We start from the raw sequence: 13,516 nt of genomic DNA, 5'->3' as shown, positions 1-13,516 counted from the left end.
TTGTCAAGTGAGAGCTGTCAGGCAGTCTGTTTTGCTCTGCTCTGCTTATCTTACACCAGATAAGCACTGTAGATTGCTTGGGACCTTTTCAGTAAACTTTCAACTTCTGTAAAATAAAAAGGAGTGGATTGTCGTTGAGGGCTTTCACAGCATTATGGTAGGCCTGTCAATGCCACGCTTGTGTTTTCTCCCTCTGATGATGAAAATGCTTGAAGCCATTATGTCCTGCAGTGCCTGTCTAATATAGTCAGTTCAAAAATGTGTTTTATGGAGTTAGTTAACAGCTATGATACAGAGGATAGGCCAATTGTAATTATTTGCAACAGAACCAACCCTGCAGTATGGTGGAAGGCAACACAGCAATGCACATAAGCACTTTTCTTGCCTGCCTCAGATGGGGCTGCTTCCTTCCTGGACTAGCAATAAGCCTAACTTCTGATTTTATCTAATATAAAGTGTTGATGAAAACAAAAGGCCACACTACAACTTTTTCTTAAATAATCTGATATGAAATATTATAGTAAAATCTACAGGAAATTTCAAAAGCATACATGTGCAATATAGAGCATGTTTCACACACAGTCATGAATTCCAGCAGCCTGCTGCAGCTGGAAATTGCACTCTTTCATGGGATAAATTCTTTCCTTTACCTTGGAGGATCTGATGTTAACACACTGGGATGATTTTGTGCATCAAATGTTCTGGTTTAGCACTTTTCTGAGTCTCATGTGTAGTAGGCATCAATATCTCACATAGAAAGTGTTGTACTGCAGATGTCTAGTAAGTTTTAGCATTAATATTAGCCAAAGCAATTGGCCAACACTGAAACAACTGAACAAGGTAGTTTGGTTCTCTCAGCCTTGCCCAGCTGTTAGCTATTTATAGTTGCCCAGGCCTCTCTCCTTCATCTCTGTTCAGCACCTTCTGGTTTTGTCAGTTGCCCACTGCAGTGTGTCTGCAGCTCTTAGGCTTCAGTGGCAATCGAATAGTTGTACTTTCAGAGGGCCACTCAAACAAGTGTCAAACTCTGGATATAGCATCAAGTGTGTTTGCTTTTTTGTAGTTGTTGTTTTGGTTTTATTTTACTGAAGATAATAAAAAGAAGTTGCATGCATTTTTTTGTAGACAGGTCTTTGTAAGAGAATATTTCATCCTCATTTTCTAATCAGGCGTACAAGACATTGAAAATAGCAATTAGATTCTGTATTTAGAATTTCACTGTCTTGACATTTTCTGTGCATTTTTATACATGAGTGGAAATGTGATGCTCATTCCATTATTTCAGAATGAGCCACAGTTGTCAGTAGAGTTTTAAGCTAACACAGTTATGTTGTATTGGGAATTTCTGTATTTCACAGATGGGGAAAGTGAGACACAAAGTGATTAAGTGATTTTGCCTAAAGACTTAATGAAATATGTGGCAGAAGCAGGAGTGGTTTCAGGTCTGCTGAAGCCCAGTCCACTGACTGTAGTCGTAAGAGCAAACTCTAAATGAGTATTTATAGTGGAAAAGCATGCATGTTAATTATTGCAAACAAGATTGTTGTAACCAGACAAAATCAAGTTACAGTAATGGTTTGTATGTTCAGAACACAGCTCAAACATCTGCATCTGTCTTCCCTCTAACATGACACAACCTTTGCAATTAGACCATGTTTTCTTACTTTTAAAATGGTGTTTCCTTTTAAAGAAGGATTATGACGTGGAGAAGGTTGCTCAGAAGATTGATGAAAGCCAAGTAGATGGTGGACAAGGAAACCTGCCTGGCATTAGAAAAATCTATGAATTCTACAATGCACCAATTGTCAAGTTCTGGTTTCACACGGTTGGTCATCATGCTAGAACTCACACTGCCAAACCCCTCCTTTTATCCTTCAAATACTACTTGATGCTGGTTTTACTTTGCCTAGAACGGATTTGCAGCCGCTTAGCAGTGGGGGTGGATGGGAAGACATTTGAAAATTTATCTCACAATTAAGTCAAGTGTTTTGCTGCTGAAATCATGCAGCTGCATTAAAAAAAACCCCAAAACAAAACAAATGAAAAAGAACAAAAAAACAACTATAAGGAACTAAAAAATACCCTGAGCACAGCTTTTTACAGAGGTTAATTGCACATGTAGAGATAGATTTGAAGCTGGCCTTAAATGCCTTAAATCCCTCACAGATATCCATGTCCCTTTCTTTAAGAACTGTTTCTGAAGGAGTGAATATTAATCTATAGAAGATAATTTACTATAGAGAAATGTGAATTTATTAAACAAATTTTGGTAACTAGCTCTGTGTCAGTAGAGTTTAGGATGTTTAATATCAAGCTGTGTGTTGGCTCAGACCACCATGTACATAAACTGTTACTCCTTCAGCAGGGTATGGTTGACTGCTTTATAGGTTGTTAATCTATTATCTCAGATACAATTATAGCATGTTCTGTTATCTTTAAAATATGTGCTTTCGACATTGTTCTTCCTGTGTTTTGGAATGTACTGATTAACTAGGTTACCAAGTTAATGAGCTTAACTGGTTAACCAGATACATGTAGCTCTGAGGATGGTTACTTGCTCCTACAAAAGGTTAGAATGAAAGCATAGCACTGCCCTTATGTTTAAGTAACAGTGTGCAGATAAAATAGTCTGTCTTATGTATGTGTTTAGGGCCTAGGTGAACATGCACTGCAATAATTCATCTTCTGCTCCCATTTTTTCAGCACTAAAGCATCCATTTCCAAATGATGTTTAAGCATATTCCCATAAAAAGTGCTTTGGAGAACCGGAGGAAAGATTGTGGGCTTAAAAATCTGACAGTGCTCAGTAGTTTGAATGCATATAGTCAGGCTAATCATTGTTAATATGTTTGAAGAAATTTGTTCAGGATTTTTGTGCGTACGGATTATGTATCCTGTGTTTTGTAGATGGCATACATGGCGTTTCTAATGCTCTTCACTTACACTGTGTTGGTGAAGATGGAACCAAGACCGAGTGTGCAAGAGTGGCTTGTTATCATTTATATTTTCAGCACTGCTATTGAGAAAGTCAGGGAGGTAAGCTTTTCCATTCAAACTTCTCATCTATAGGGGATATATTATAAACCAGAGAATACCATAAACAGAAGAATGCCAAATCCCGCATTCTTTTTATAAAGAATTTAGCAGAGGAAAGAATTGTACAGGGCGTTTATTTCTGAGAGGTCTTTTATATGAAGACCAGCGCTTGGGCTTTGAAAATGCATCTTAAAGTTTGTCCTTAAATCTCTATTTTTTCTATGTAATGCCAGTGGTAATGACACTTGAGAGTGATTGTGCTGAACTGAGATCTGGAGCCCTCATGTAGGCACCTGTTTCTTAATTTTTTTTTGGTGGATGATTTGATTTCTTATAACAAATATGGAATTTGCCTATTTACACTTTAATCAATGTGTGGACATTTTAATCAATAAATAGATGTTGTGCATAGAATAATCTGTGGCTCTCTGTCAGATCTAACTGACCCTCTATAAACAAAACCGGGGAGAAAACAACCGTCAACTTTTATTGCTGGATTCATTGAGCATGGAAAAATGATATTCCAATCAAGATTAATTGCTGTTATTTGCAATTGATTAGAGCTAAGCTTCTGAACACAGCTTGCATTCTGAACCTGAGGTTGGGGACAAATGAAACTGTGTATTTCCCAAATTATTGTATCTGATTGGACATATCTTCACTGTAGAATTGGCACATAGTAAGCAATGGTAGTGTGAATTGTCTTTTATTTCAAGTGCTGTACTTTTAGAGGAATAAAACTGCAGCAAAGTTCTGAGTGAAGGATGCTGTTAGAACAGCTCACTCAGAAGACTGCAACATCAGTACAAAAGATGTGAGGGATTTCAAGGGGCAGCAGGAATGCTGGGAATATACCGAAGCTTGGATAAACATAAAAGTTCTGTGGTTGTGTGAGATAAAATTGAAAAAATCTACACAAGGATTGTCTGAGAAAAAAATTGTGAAATAGCAAGCACTTTAATCATGGTTGTGCAGTAGCATTGTTTTGATGGTGGGACTGTAGAAACATCAGCTCTTCTTTCTAGCACTAATGTTCATTGGAGACTTCAAAATTCATGTCTTCTACTTGATTTTCTTTGTCCATGTACTAGTTCTGGTCTGCTGGCAAAGACTTTGTAGGACGCTGTGTCTTACATGTGCATTACTTAATTAACTGCTGAGGACCTTGTTACATATAACTGCAAACCTCTATTTCTCTAGATTGTATCAACTAATTGTTAAAGCCTTGGGCCCTGATCCTGCAACTGGTTCCCCATGTGAGTTAGTCTGGCTCAATTGAGTAGGATTACTTGTTTACATTAATGTGTTCATATGTGTAAACTCTTGCAGGATCAGGGCGTAACATTTCAAAATCTCTCCTTTGCTTGGTACTTATCAGTGTGATCTTACATAGCGCTGACTTGCAATGTGCAAAGGTTTTATTTATGGCCTCCCAAGGCTTCCACTTCAGACATTTGTTCAGTGAAGCTTAAAATCCCTTTGGGGCACCTCACAGTTGGAGGAGTGAACATTTCGTTCTTTACCTTGCTAGTTGCCTGTGCTCCTTTTTTTAGCATGTCCTTGGTGGAATACAAGGATCTTTATATTTTCAGTCTGAAATAAAAGACATTAGTTATTTTCCCATCAGCAAGGTTAGGTTGGTACTTTCCATGACTTAGGGGCTTTTGAAAGGGCTGTTGCAGGTTGTGGCCATTCCTCTAGAAAATGCTTGTTAAATTATAATGATCTGTATGCATAACAGTTTTCTACTGGCTGCTCTTTTCTGCTGAGGAAAATGCTCTGTGGTGAATGGGTTTAGGCTCAGAATACTTTTTTCCTTGGGAAGAGCTATCCTATTTGGTGTGGCATACTTGAGCAATATAACACAATATAGTATAAGCACAAACCTCAGTTAATGCTGAATGTCAATTTGCACTACATGAGCCTGGGGAAAAAATAGAAACAAAAAAAAAAGAAAGAAAAAAAAAAGAAAGAAAAAGGGGAAAAAGTTACATTCCCAAATATCATGAAAAGATTTGGATGGAAAAGGTTAAAGAATGTATCTGTGATTGTAATGGAGTTCTGTTGGATTTCCTCCCCTCCCCCCCCCCCCCTATTCTACTCAGGTATTTATCTCAGAACCTGGAAAATTCCGCCAAAAAGTGAAGGTGTGGATTTATGAATACTGGAATTTTACTGATTCTGTAGCTATCATCCTGTTTATGATTGGTTTTGGCTTGCGCTGGTCCGATCCCCCTGTTCAGACTGCAGGGAGGCTACTTTACTGCTTGGATATAATATTTTGGTATACTCGGCTCCTTGATCTTTTTGCTGTGAATCAGCATGCTGGCCCATACCTGACAATGATTGGGAAGATGGTAAGTATCGTGCTCGGGGGCAATATTTTTGTCATTAAGGCATCTATTGAGGAATGTGTAAAGGTCAGAAGTGACAGAAAATAATGATGATCGAAGGAGAGGTCACCTAATAATTCATTGTGAACGTATTACCTGAAAATACCACATCTTTTTCTATTTGTGAGTTGACCATAATCAGATTTTAGTCCTCTGTAATTTATTCATTATTTGAATTTATTCACAAAAGCCATTTTTGCTTCATTCCTTAGAGAAGTGTTGCATTTGAGTGGAGTTTCTGATCCAGCTTGATAATAGGAGAAAGAAAAATCACTGTCTCTTGCAGACGGGCTCGCTACTATAGATAATTCCCCTAGCTCTTGGAAACTGTCTCATTATTATTTTACATTTTGATCCAATTAATTATATTCCATTTTAGCAGGCAAAATTTCTCCGAGATCAAAGTTAATTTTTTTTTTCTCTTTTGGTACAAGAACTGCTACTGAACTGCTGCCTAGTCTTGAGGGACATCTGCAGATTCCCACTGTGATTTCCCTTGGTTATTGGGAACTGTCTTATTAATACTTTTATATTCTGTCTTGCATAGTAATTCTGATTCAGTGTTAGAAGGCAAAATAATTGTCACTGCTATTTCTTGCTGTTAGTTTGGAAGAAATACCGCTGAGGGAAAGGACCATCTCTGCATTTTTCAAATCTTGCTGAAGATCTTGAGAGGGACTTGAGAGACAAGTAGAACTTGTGGCCTTGTTAGTCCAGGATAACTTTAATGTCTATAAAGTACTTGGGTAGTCCAGGTCATAGAAATAAAATATCTGTATTTCCTCTAGCATATTAGATTATTAGCCCTGGTTTTATATTCTGCTTTGTAAAAGCAGTGATTGATAGTCTTCCCTGAAATGTATGTCTCCTTTACATATAGTTAACCCAGCTAATTCTTTCATGCCAACATGTCTTCCAGACAGCAAACATGTTCTACATTGTGGTCATGATGGCCATCATCCTGTTGAGCTTTGGAGTATCACGAAAGGCAATCCTTTCACCAGAGGAGCCTCCTTCCTGGACTCTGGCACGAGATATAGTATTTCAGCCCTACTGGATGATGTTTGGTGAGGTGTATGCTGGAGAAATAGATGGTAGGTAATTTTCACAATACAGCTCAACAGGTTAAATTTAATATGTGCAGAAACATGTCCACTTCGGGCTACTAGAGTTTTTACTACGTGTTGAGTCTATTCTTCCTCAAACAATTTTGATTCCAGTATATATATGTCCTCAATGAGTAATACTGCACGAGTAATGGTGAGAATATTAGCTTCTTTGTTAAAAATAAAGATTAAGCTTTAAAACCTTGAAATTTAGCTTTTCACATGAAGTAGATTGCAAAGCTCAGAGCAAAGCAGATAGGAACTAATACTAAGGTAGTTCATGGTCAGTGGGTCTGGCAGTGAAATGAATTTCCAGTTGGTCGAATCCAAAACTGATGATCTCTTGAAGAAAAGATTACAAAGTTGCCTTAAAGGAGGAAAGAATAAAGGGAAAACAGAAGAGGAAAAATAAGAAAGAAAAATTATTTTTCACCATAGTAAGAGTTGCCAAGTATAATTCTTAAACACATAAACCAGTTGAACATGGGAAAAAGAGAATCAATGAATGTAAATAGGAAAAATGTTATATCTTGATTATGGCTTTGACGTTGTCTTAGTAAGAGAGAAGAACCAGGCACTACAGGAGGTATCTCAGCATTATAGGTGGAAGGCACTCTTACACAGCTAAGTGATGAGTACAAGTAAACCAGTCCCTAAAATAGAGAAGTAGGTATGCAAATAGGTACAGATATTTGAGATACATAGTTCAACATAGACCTGATTCATTAAAATAATGTAAGATATTACATCCATTATTGCTGAGTCATGTGATGGCTAGGTATTTTGGTTATATACATCAAAATTCTTTTAATGAAAGCACGCTCTGAAGTTTCACAGTTTAATCCATTTAATCACGTATTAATGCTAAACCTTTAGAAGTTTGATACTTCCCAAATACAGTTATGATTTCTCTAATGACTCATTATGCTGAGGTGTATGTCCTGAATTTAGGGCTACTGCCTTATAAATCTGTTTTAAAATTCCTCAAAGGTGTAAAATTTGATTAAAAATTATAAAGACTGAAAGGTATTTATTTTGACAATTTGAAAACATTAAGAAGGATCCCTTAATTTCTGTGATTTGTTACTTCATCTCACAAATACTCATAGCTTTATAACTTTTTGCACATGAATTAATCTGGTCTTGCTGAAGCTCTAAAGGAATAACACTATGGTAGTGATAAAGCAGCCTTTGTGCTTATGCTTTCCACAGTGGAGTCAGTGAAAGCTTTGCCACTTGCTTTAAGGATCAAAGATTTGGATTTCAGTTTACTTTAGTATGTGCCATTTCCCAAATATATTTCAGCTGCATCAGTTTTGTCCTTAACAAAAAGTCAGGGTGACTGATGTAGGAACTGTTACATATGAAATGGTGTCTACAGCTTCTGAATTGCAATGGAATCTATGGAGCATTAATATCATGAAGAGGTCTTAGGTCTCCTTTACGTGGAGGTAGACTTTTTACTTGAAAATTTAGTGATGTATCTCTGTGGAAGTAACGAGGACTATTCTTGCTGGGGCAAATGGGGAGCACGTTATTGCTGTACTGTGCTCTGATTTCCATGCTAACCATGATCTATATGTCCTTCACTTTCAGTCTGTGAAACCAATGAAGACTGTCCTCCTGGCTCCTTCCTCACGCCGTTCCTCCAAGCTGTGTACCTCTTTGTGCAGTACATCATCATGGTCAACTTGCTTATTGCTTTCTTTAAGTAGGTACCCAGGGTATGTTGCTGCAAAAGCAACTAATAGATGTTCTGACAACATTTCTGCAAAAGGCTTTCACCAAAAATGCCCCATCGGGGGCGTGTTGATGGTGGTTGTTACCCCATATTCCATTATGGTCTGGTGAATAAAAAAAGAATGGTGGAAGCAAAAAGGTGGGAGGAAGGGGTTGTGAGAAGACGTCTAAACTGTTTAGCCATTTAAACGTAATCTGACTCTCTGAAACTGAACAACTCCAGCTGGCAAACAAGCAACATTAATTCAGCTCTCAAGTAATTGGTCCTTTGTCCCTGAAAGTTGTATTTGTTGTGCTGAGAGCCTATATAATGTTCAGCATAGGGCAGCCCAAGATTCAAATAGGCAGGTAAGTGGAGAAGGTATTCAAGAGAAGAGGATAATGACTTTGTAGGAGCCTGCTTTTCCTTGGAAATAATTTGAAAATTCCTGTTGTTTGGTGCAATTTGATATGTTTTAGTCTGAAATCTATCAAGTTCTGTAAAATACTAGTAAAGAGCAGTTTAATGCAAGTAGTTAATGTTTTCTTAGCGTTCTAGTATTTCTTGGGAAGAAAAAGTCAGCTGTAGATTAAAAAAATTTCAAATGAAGAAATGTAGTGATTAATATTCAAGAAAACGGAATGATCAAAACTCATTCTATTCCCACTTCCAATTAGAAATCCCTTTCCTGAAATTGTGGCAAGGCATAATTTTTTTTTTTTAATACACAGCTGTGAAATTGTAATTTAAATTATTTCTAGATTTAAACCTTCAGCAATGATGATATGTTAAATCTTCTGCCTAGTGATTTGATTGTACCAGGAGTGGGAACAAAAATGGGTATGAGCATTGTATTTAATTTGCTCCCAGAAGCAAAGCTGATGTTTTTGTGATTATATACTGGTATAGTATGATGGTGCAACTGAAATTACAGTACCAGAAACCACAAAGTTGCTTTCCTGTACTTGGGTCTATAACAGTAGATTTAGGAAATTATTCAGTGCAACAACAGTCACATTTAGTAACATCACAGCTCCAAAGAGTACCCTGCAGAAGAATTGCTCATGTAATGCCTCTTGCAGCAAGTATTTTGTTTAGGAGGAGTGCACAGAACTGTTTTGTTAACAGTTAGACTGACTCCTACATTTAATCCAGTCCAAAGAGGCAGACAATGTTGAATTCTCAGTTAGGCTATGTATTAAAGTTTAAATAATCTGGCTGAGATTTCAAAGCCACTTCAGGGATGTATTTTGCCCAGTTCCCATTAATGTGAATGGGAATTGGATCTCCAAATCCGTTAGGCAGCTTTGAAGATCTCATTCTCAGTGCACTAGCTGCAGGCACATGCTGCTGCTTTGTTAAATGAGAGTTGCTAAGCTGATTTACCTCACTGGAGGGATGGGACTTTTCTTCAGTGTCATATTAGATCTGTAGACAAGCATCTTGTGCCATACTGGGAGTATTCCTCACAGGAGTGTTTTATACTGCCCCCTCTCCATCTCTCTTCTCAGTAATGTTTATTTCGATTTGAAGTCCATATCAAACAAGCTCTGGAAGTACAACCGGTACCGCTACATTATGACCTACCATGAGAAGCCATGGCTACCTCCACCTTTCATCCTCCTGAGCCACATTGGACTTCTGATAAATCGCATCTTCCACCATCGGCCCCCAAATGAGCTGGATCAAGAGGAAGGCGACGTTGGACTAAGTAAGCTGGGGACCAAAAGAAACAGCTGATTAATGTTTTGCTAGCCTCCCATCACTTTGTAGCTCAGTTCCTCAAAAAAAAAAAAAAAAAAAAGATATTCTCTGGGTGGGAGACTGTTTTTATTTGCAAAACTGAATTTAACCTGCCTGTCTGAGAACTTTTGTAGGAAAAAGTGACTAGGGGAACACTTTGCTTTGTATTTGGCATTTAACCTGCCAGTCTGAGAACTCTTGTAGGAAAAAGTGACTAGGGGAGTGCTTTGCTTTGTATTTGGCTTTTCCTGTGCTACATACTGTGCATCGGTCAAGACACATCACAACTCTGAGCTGAAATAAAGTGACAACAACTTATTCTGTAGGATTGAGTAGCCTTATTTTGAAAGAAAGTAAACAATACCTGAGGTATACATTTCTGTACATTTGGTCCTGAGAAGACCAACAATTCCATTTAAATTGTCCAGAGAAAGTAGCTGCAGAGCCCAAGGACAGAGGAGATCCAGTGATGGGAGGTGCAAAGAGGGAGAGGGCCTTCCATTTCCTCACTGCATCCTTCCCTTTGTGCACTGGTTCATCACTGTACCTTTACCCTACCTCCTTCACCCTTCCTAACCTGGACTTTTCCATCCTGGGGTTCTTCCTAACACCTCTTCAAGGCGATGCCAGTTCCGTATCTCTGTCGCCAGCTCCTGCAGCTCTGCTGTGAGCAGCCGTAGCCACTCTGGGAAGAGGACCACAAGATGTTGGGATGAGTACGAACACGCAATAGTAGGGCTTGGTGGCTGGTGAGGTGAGGCGGGGAAATGGGGAAGAGGAGAGGCTGGTGACTATAACCTTGTCTGAAAAAAACATTTGGAAATGTTGATTCGTGGTGTTATACAGCCTCATTATTTGTGATGTGATATATCCTTGATGCCTAATAACAGAAGTGAGCAGACCCTGCCTGAGTTACGCTTCACTTAGGATTTTCTCTGCTGAACATGAGTCCCTGAAGATATCTGGCATGCTCACAGGTGGTTACAGAGTTCAAAAATGGGCTTAACTAATCAATGCTGAGCTTCTTTACTGATGCTCCCAGGCTCAGCTGCTCCATCATGACTAGATACATCAGCCTGCCTTTGAAGTATTACTGCTTACTTTATATGCATGCATAATATAAGTTCACTGACACAACACAGAGCACGTCTTACCTGTGAAGTGCATTAGGCACAAGAACTGAAACACTGCTTAGCACATCTAAGAGTCCTTGGATAGAAGAGGGCTCACACGTTGCCTACACTTCTCTCAGAAAGAGGTTTTTTTTTCCTGCTTATATACCTTTGTGTCCCTTTTCTATATGCTTATGGGTTGCTTGATAGATTTCTTCTATAATTTTGATGTGGTTATAATTAACTGGCTTTAGCAATGAGGATCCAGTGCCACCCTGTGGAAAACTAATGAAAATACCAAAATACAGAGTAAAATCTTGGAGGCAAGAACACAGATGGGTTAGGCGGTAAAAAAGACCCTAAGAGGTGATGAAGTCTGATTGGGAGTGAGAGGGGGACCCCAGGATACTGCAGAGGGCTTCCCTGCTGAGCTGTGTGTTGCATCCAAGTGCTGCAACCTTGTAACAAACACTTCCGTGTGGCTTGGTGCAGATACCCCCCTAGCAAGTAGAGTGAGGACTCTGGTATGCAAAAAGGGAAAGAAAAAAAGAGCTTGGAAGATGGAGAGTTTGGATCAGAGAAGCAGCTTTCCACTGTATGCATTTCTTCATACTGACTTAGAATCAATCTGTTCTCTCAGAAGTCTTGGTGTGAATAGCATCATGAGCAGCCCAAGCTGTGGAGTTTCAAACTTTTGCATGTGTTCTTTTTTGTCCAATAATTTTGCTTAATGTTTTGTACATATGAACATGTGAGACAATTAGGTGAAAAAAACCTTTGTGGCTTTGAGTACCTGAAAGGACTATAATTACTATAGGTAACTAGCCCTAAATGAATGCCTGGACCAAAGTATAATGAAATCTTTGTTTTACATATCTATGTCTAAGTCTGGTGAGTGACACATGTATAACAAAATACAGGAAAAAGTTTGGAAGAAAATATGTCTTTATGAGCAGCCATTTGGGTATGTGTTTTTGAGGCTTTAAAAGGGAGTTCACTGGAATTTTTGTCAGTGTGATTTTGCTCTTTGTCTAAGGAAAGATAAAAACCTGTTTATATGTTTTTGGCATGTTGGGTGTATATATACATAAGCCCACATTCATGAAGTTAGGTCTGATTCATTCTTGTCAAGGGTGGGGAAGGAAACTGGTTCTGAAAGATTTATTTTTTTCTCATGGATGCTTATAAACAATTGCATTCATCAGCATGCTTTGTACTGACTCCTGCCTCCTTTGTTCAGAGCTGTACCTGAGTGATGAGGAGTTAAAGAAGCTCCATGACTTTGAGGAACAGTGTGTGGAAAAATATTTTCATGAGAAGAATGAAAACTTGAGTTCCAGTGACAGTGAAAGGATCCGTCTGACAACAGAAAGGTGTGTTTTGCTGCAGATTTGTGCTTTTCATATATATTTGTCAGATAAAAAGTAATAATAATTTTGATAAACTAATGCTTTTGGAACAGGTTGTAGCCACTGTGAACATAAGGATCAATAACATGTATAAGCATTGCTAATTTGATGGAAATGTATCTGTTGGAACTGCATGGCAGGCCTGGTTGGGAAGCCTTGCTGGCAGAATTGCATCCCCAGGTGTGTGCAGGTGATTAAAAGGATACAGCAAGGTGTTGCTCAGTTTCACTTTTGCAAACCAGATAGCACCATAAAAATGTGCCAGAGTATGACATGCAATACACATTTTTATTTAAAGGCTTGGCAGTGCAGAAGTGCTGTGAGAGTATTGCTTCTGGTTGAGAGTAACTGCTGTTTACAGAAATAACCATATAACCATTTTAGCCTTTTCTGCAATGTAGTGTCTTGGTTTGCAAAATGTCAATACACAACTGTCAACAGGGTTTCAAAACTCTCAATATATGCCTAATTTAGCTTTCTTTTGAAATCAATGGCAAAACTGCCAGTAAGTTTAATGGGAAGAGTTAGAGAAAACGAGTACTATAAAAAGTCTTACTGAATGCCAACACTGATCTCATCTAATAAATTTGTTTTGCCAGGAGAAAGATAGCCTCTTAGTCTTTGCCTGTCCATACTCTTATTTTCTGCATACTAAAACAAAACACACAAGCAAAAATAATGTCCTCTGTAAAAGAAATAAGTAGCTTTGTTCAAAATCTGCAGAATCGATTATAGCAACAGGATTTCATTTAGCGGATAAATATAGATCTGGAAAGGATTTTTTTTTCTGAGTGCAAAGGTGAAACACACTTCACAGCATTGCATAACATTAATGCAAAGAATTTACATACTTTACATGAATAAAACATTTTATGACACTGGCCTTGGATTTTGTTCAGCTATTGATTAAATACCACATCTTTTAGTTGCTCAGTGACAGAGGAAAGGAGGAACTTTTGCGCGTTGCCTGCAGTTAGTCTATCATTGTCTTAGTGAT

At 38.2% G+C, this 13,516-nt stretch overlaps 1 protein-coding gene across 1 annotated transcript in view; it reads left to right on the top strand.

Moving 5' to 3' along the window:
- The window catches only part of TRPM6 (transient receptor potential cation channel subfamily M member 6), a gene marked incomplete at its 5' end in the record, with an annotated part of 71,561 nt that overhangs the window by 32,176 nt on the left and 25,869 nt on the right, over positions 1 to 13,516 (top strand). Inside the window, 7 exons of the mRNA XM_040580501.1 lie at positions 1,691 to 1,825; positions 2,908 to 3,036; positions 5,142 to 5,393; positions 6,349 to 6,523; positions 8,132 to 8,246; positions 9,767 to 9,966; positions 12,351 to 12,483. Of these exons, the coding sequence (XP_040436435.1) occupies positions 1,691 to 1,825; positions 2,908 to 3,036; positions 5,142 to 5,393; positions 6,349 to 6,523; positions 8,132 to 8,246; positions 9,767 to 9,966; positions 12,351 to 12,483 (1,139 nt within the window). The remainder of the gene's footprint in view (positions 1 to 1,690; positions 1,826 to 2,907; positions 3,037 to 5,141; positions 5,394 to 6,348; positions 6,524 to 8,131; positions 8,247 to 9,766; positions 9,967 to 12,350; positions 12,484 to 13,516) is intronic.

Source organism: Falco naumanni, chromosome Z (genome assembly GCF_017639655.2).
Source record: "Falco naumanni isolate bFalNau1 chromosome Z, bFalNau1.pat, whole genome shotgun sequence".
Classification (NCBI taxonomy): domain Eukaryota; kingdom Metazoa; phylum Chordata; class Aves; order Falconiformes; family Falconidae; genus Falco; species Falco naumanni.
The sequence above is the reverse complement of the archived record's forward strand: the minus strand, read 5'-3'. Positions and strand labels throughout refer to the sequence as shown.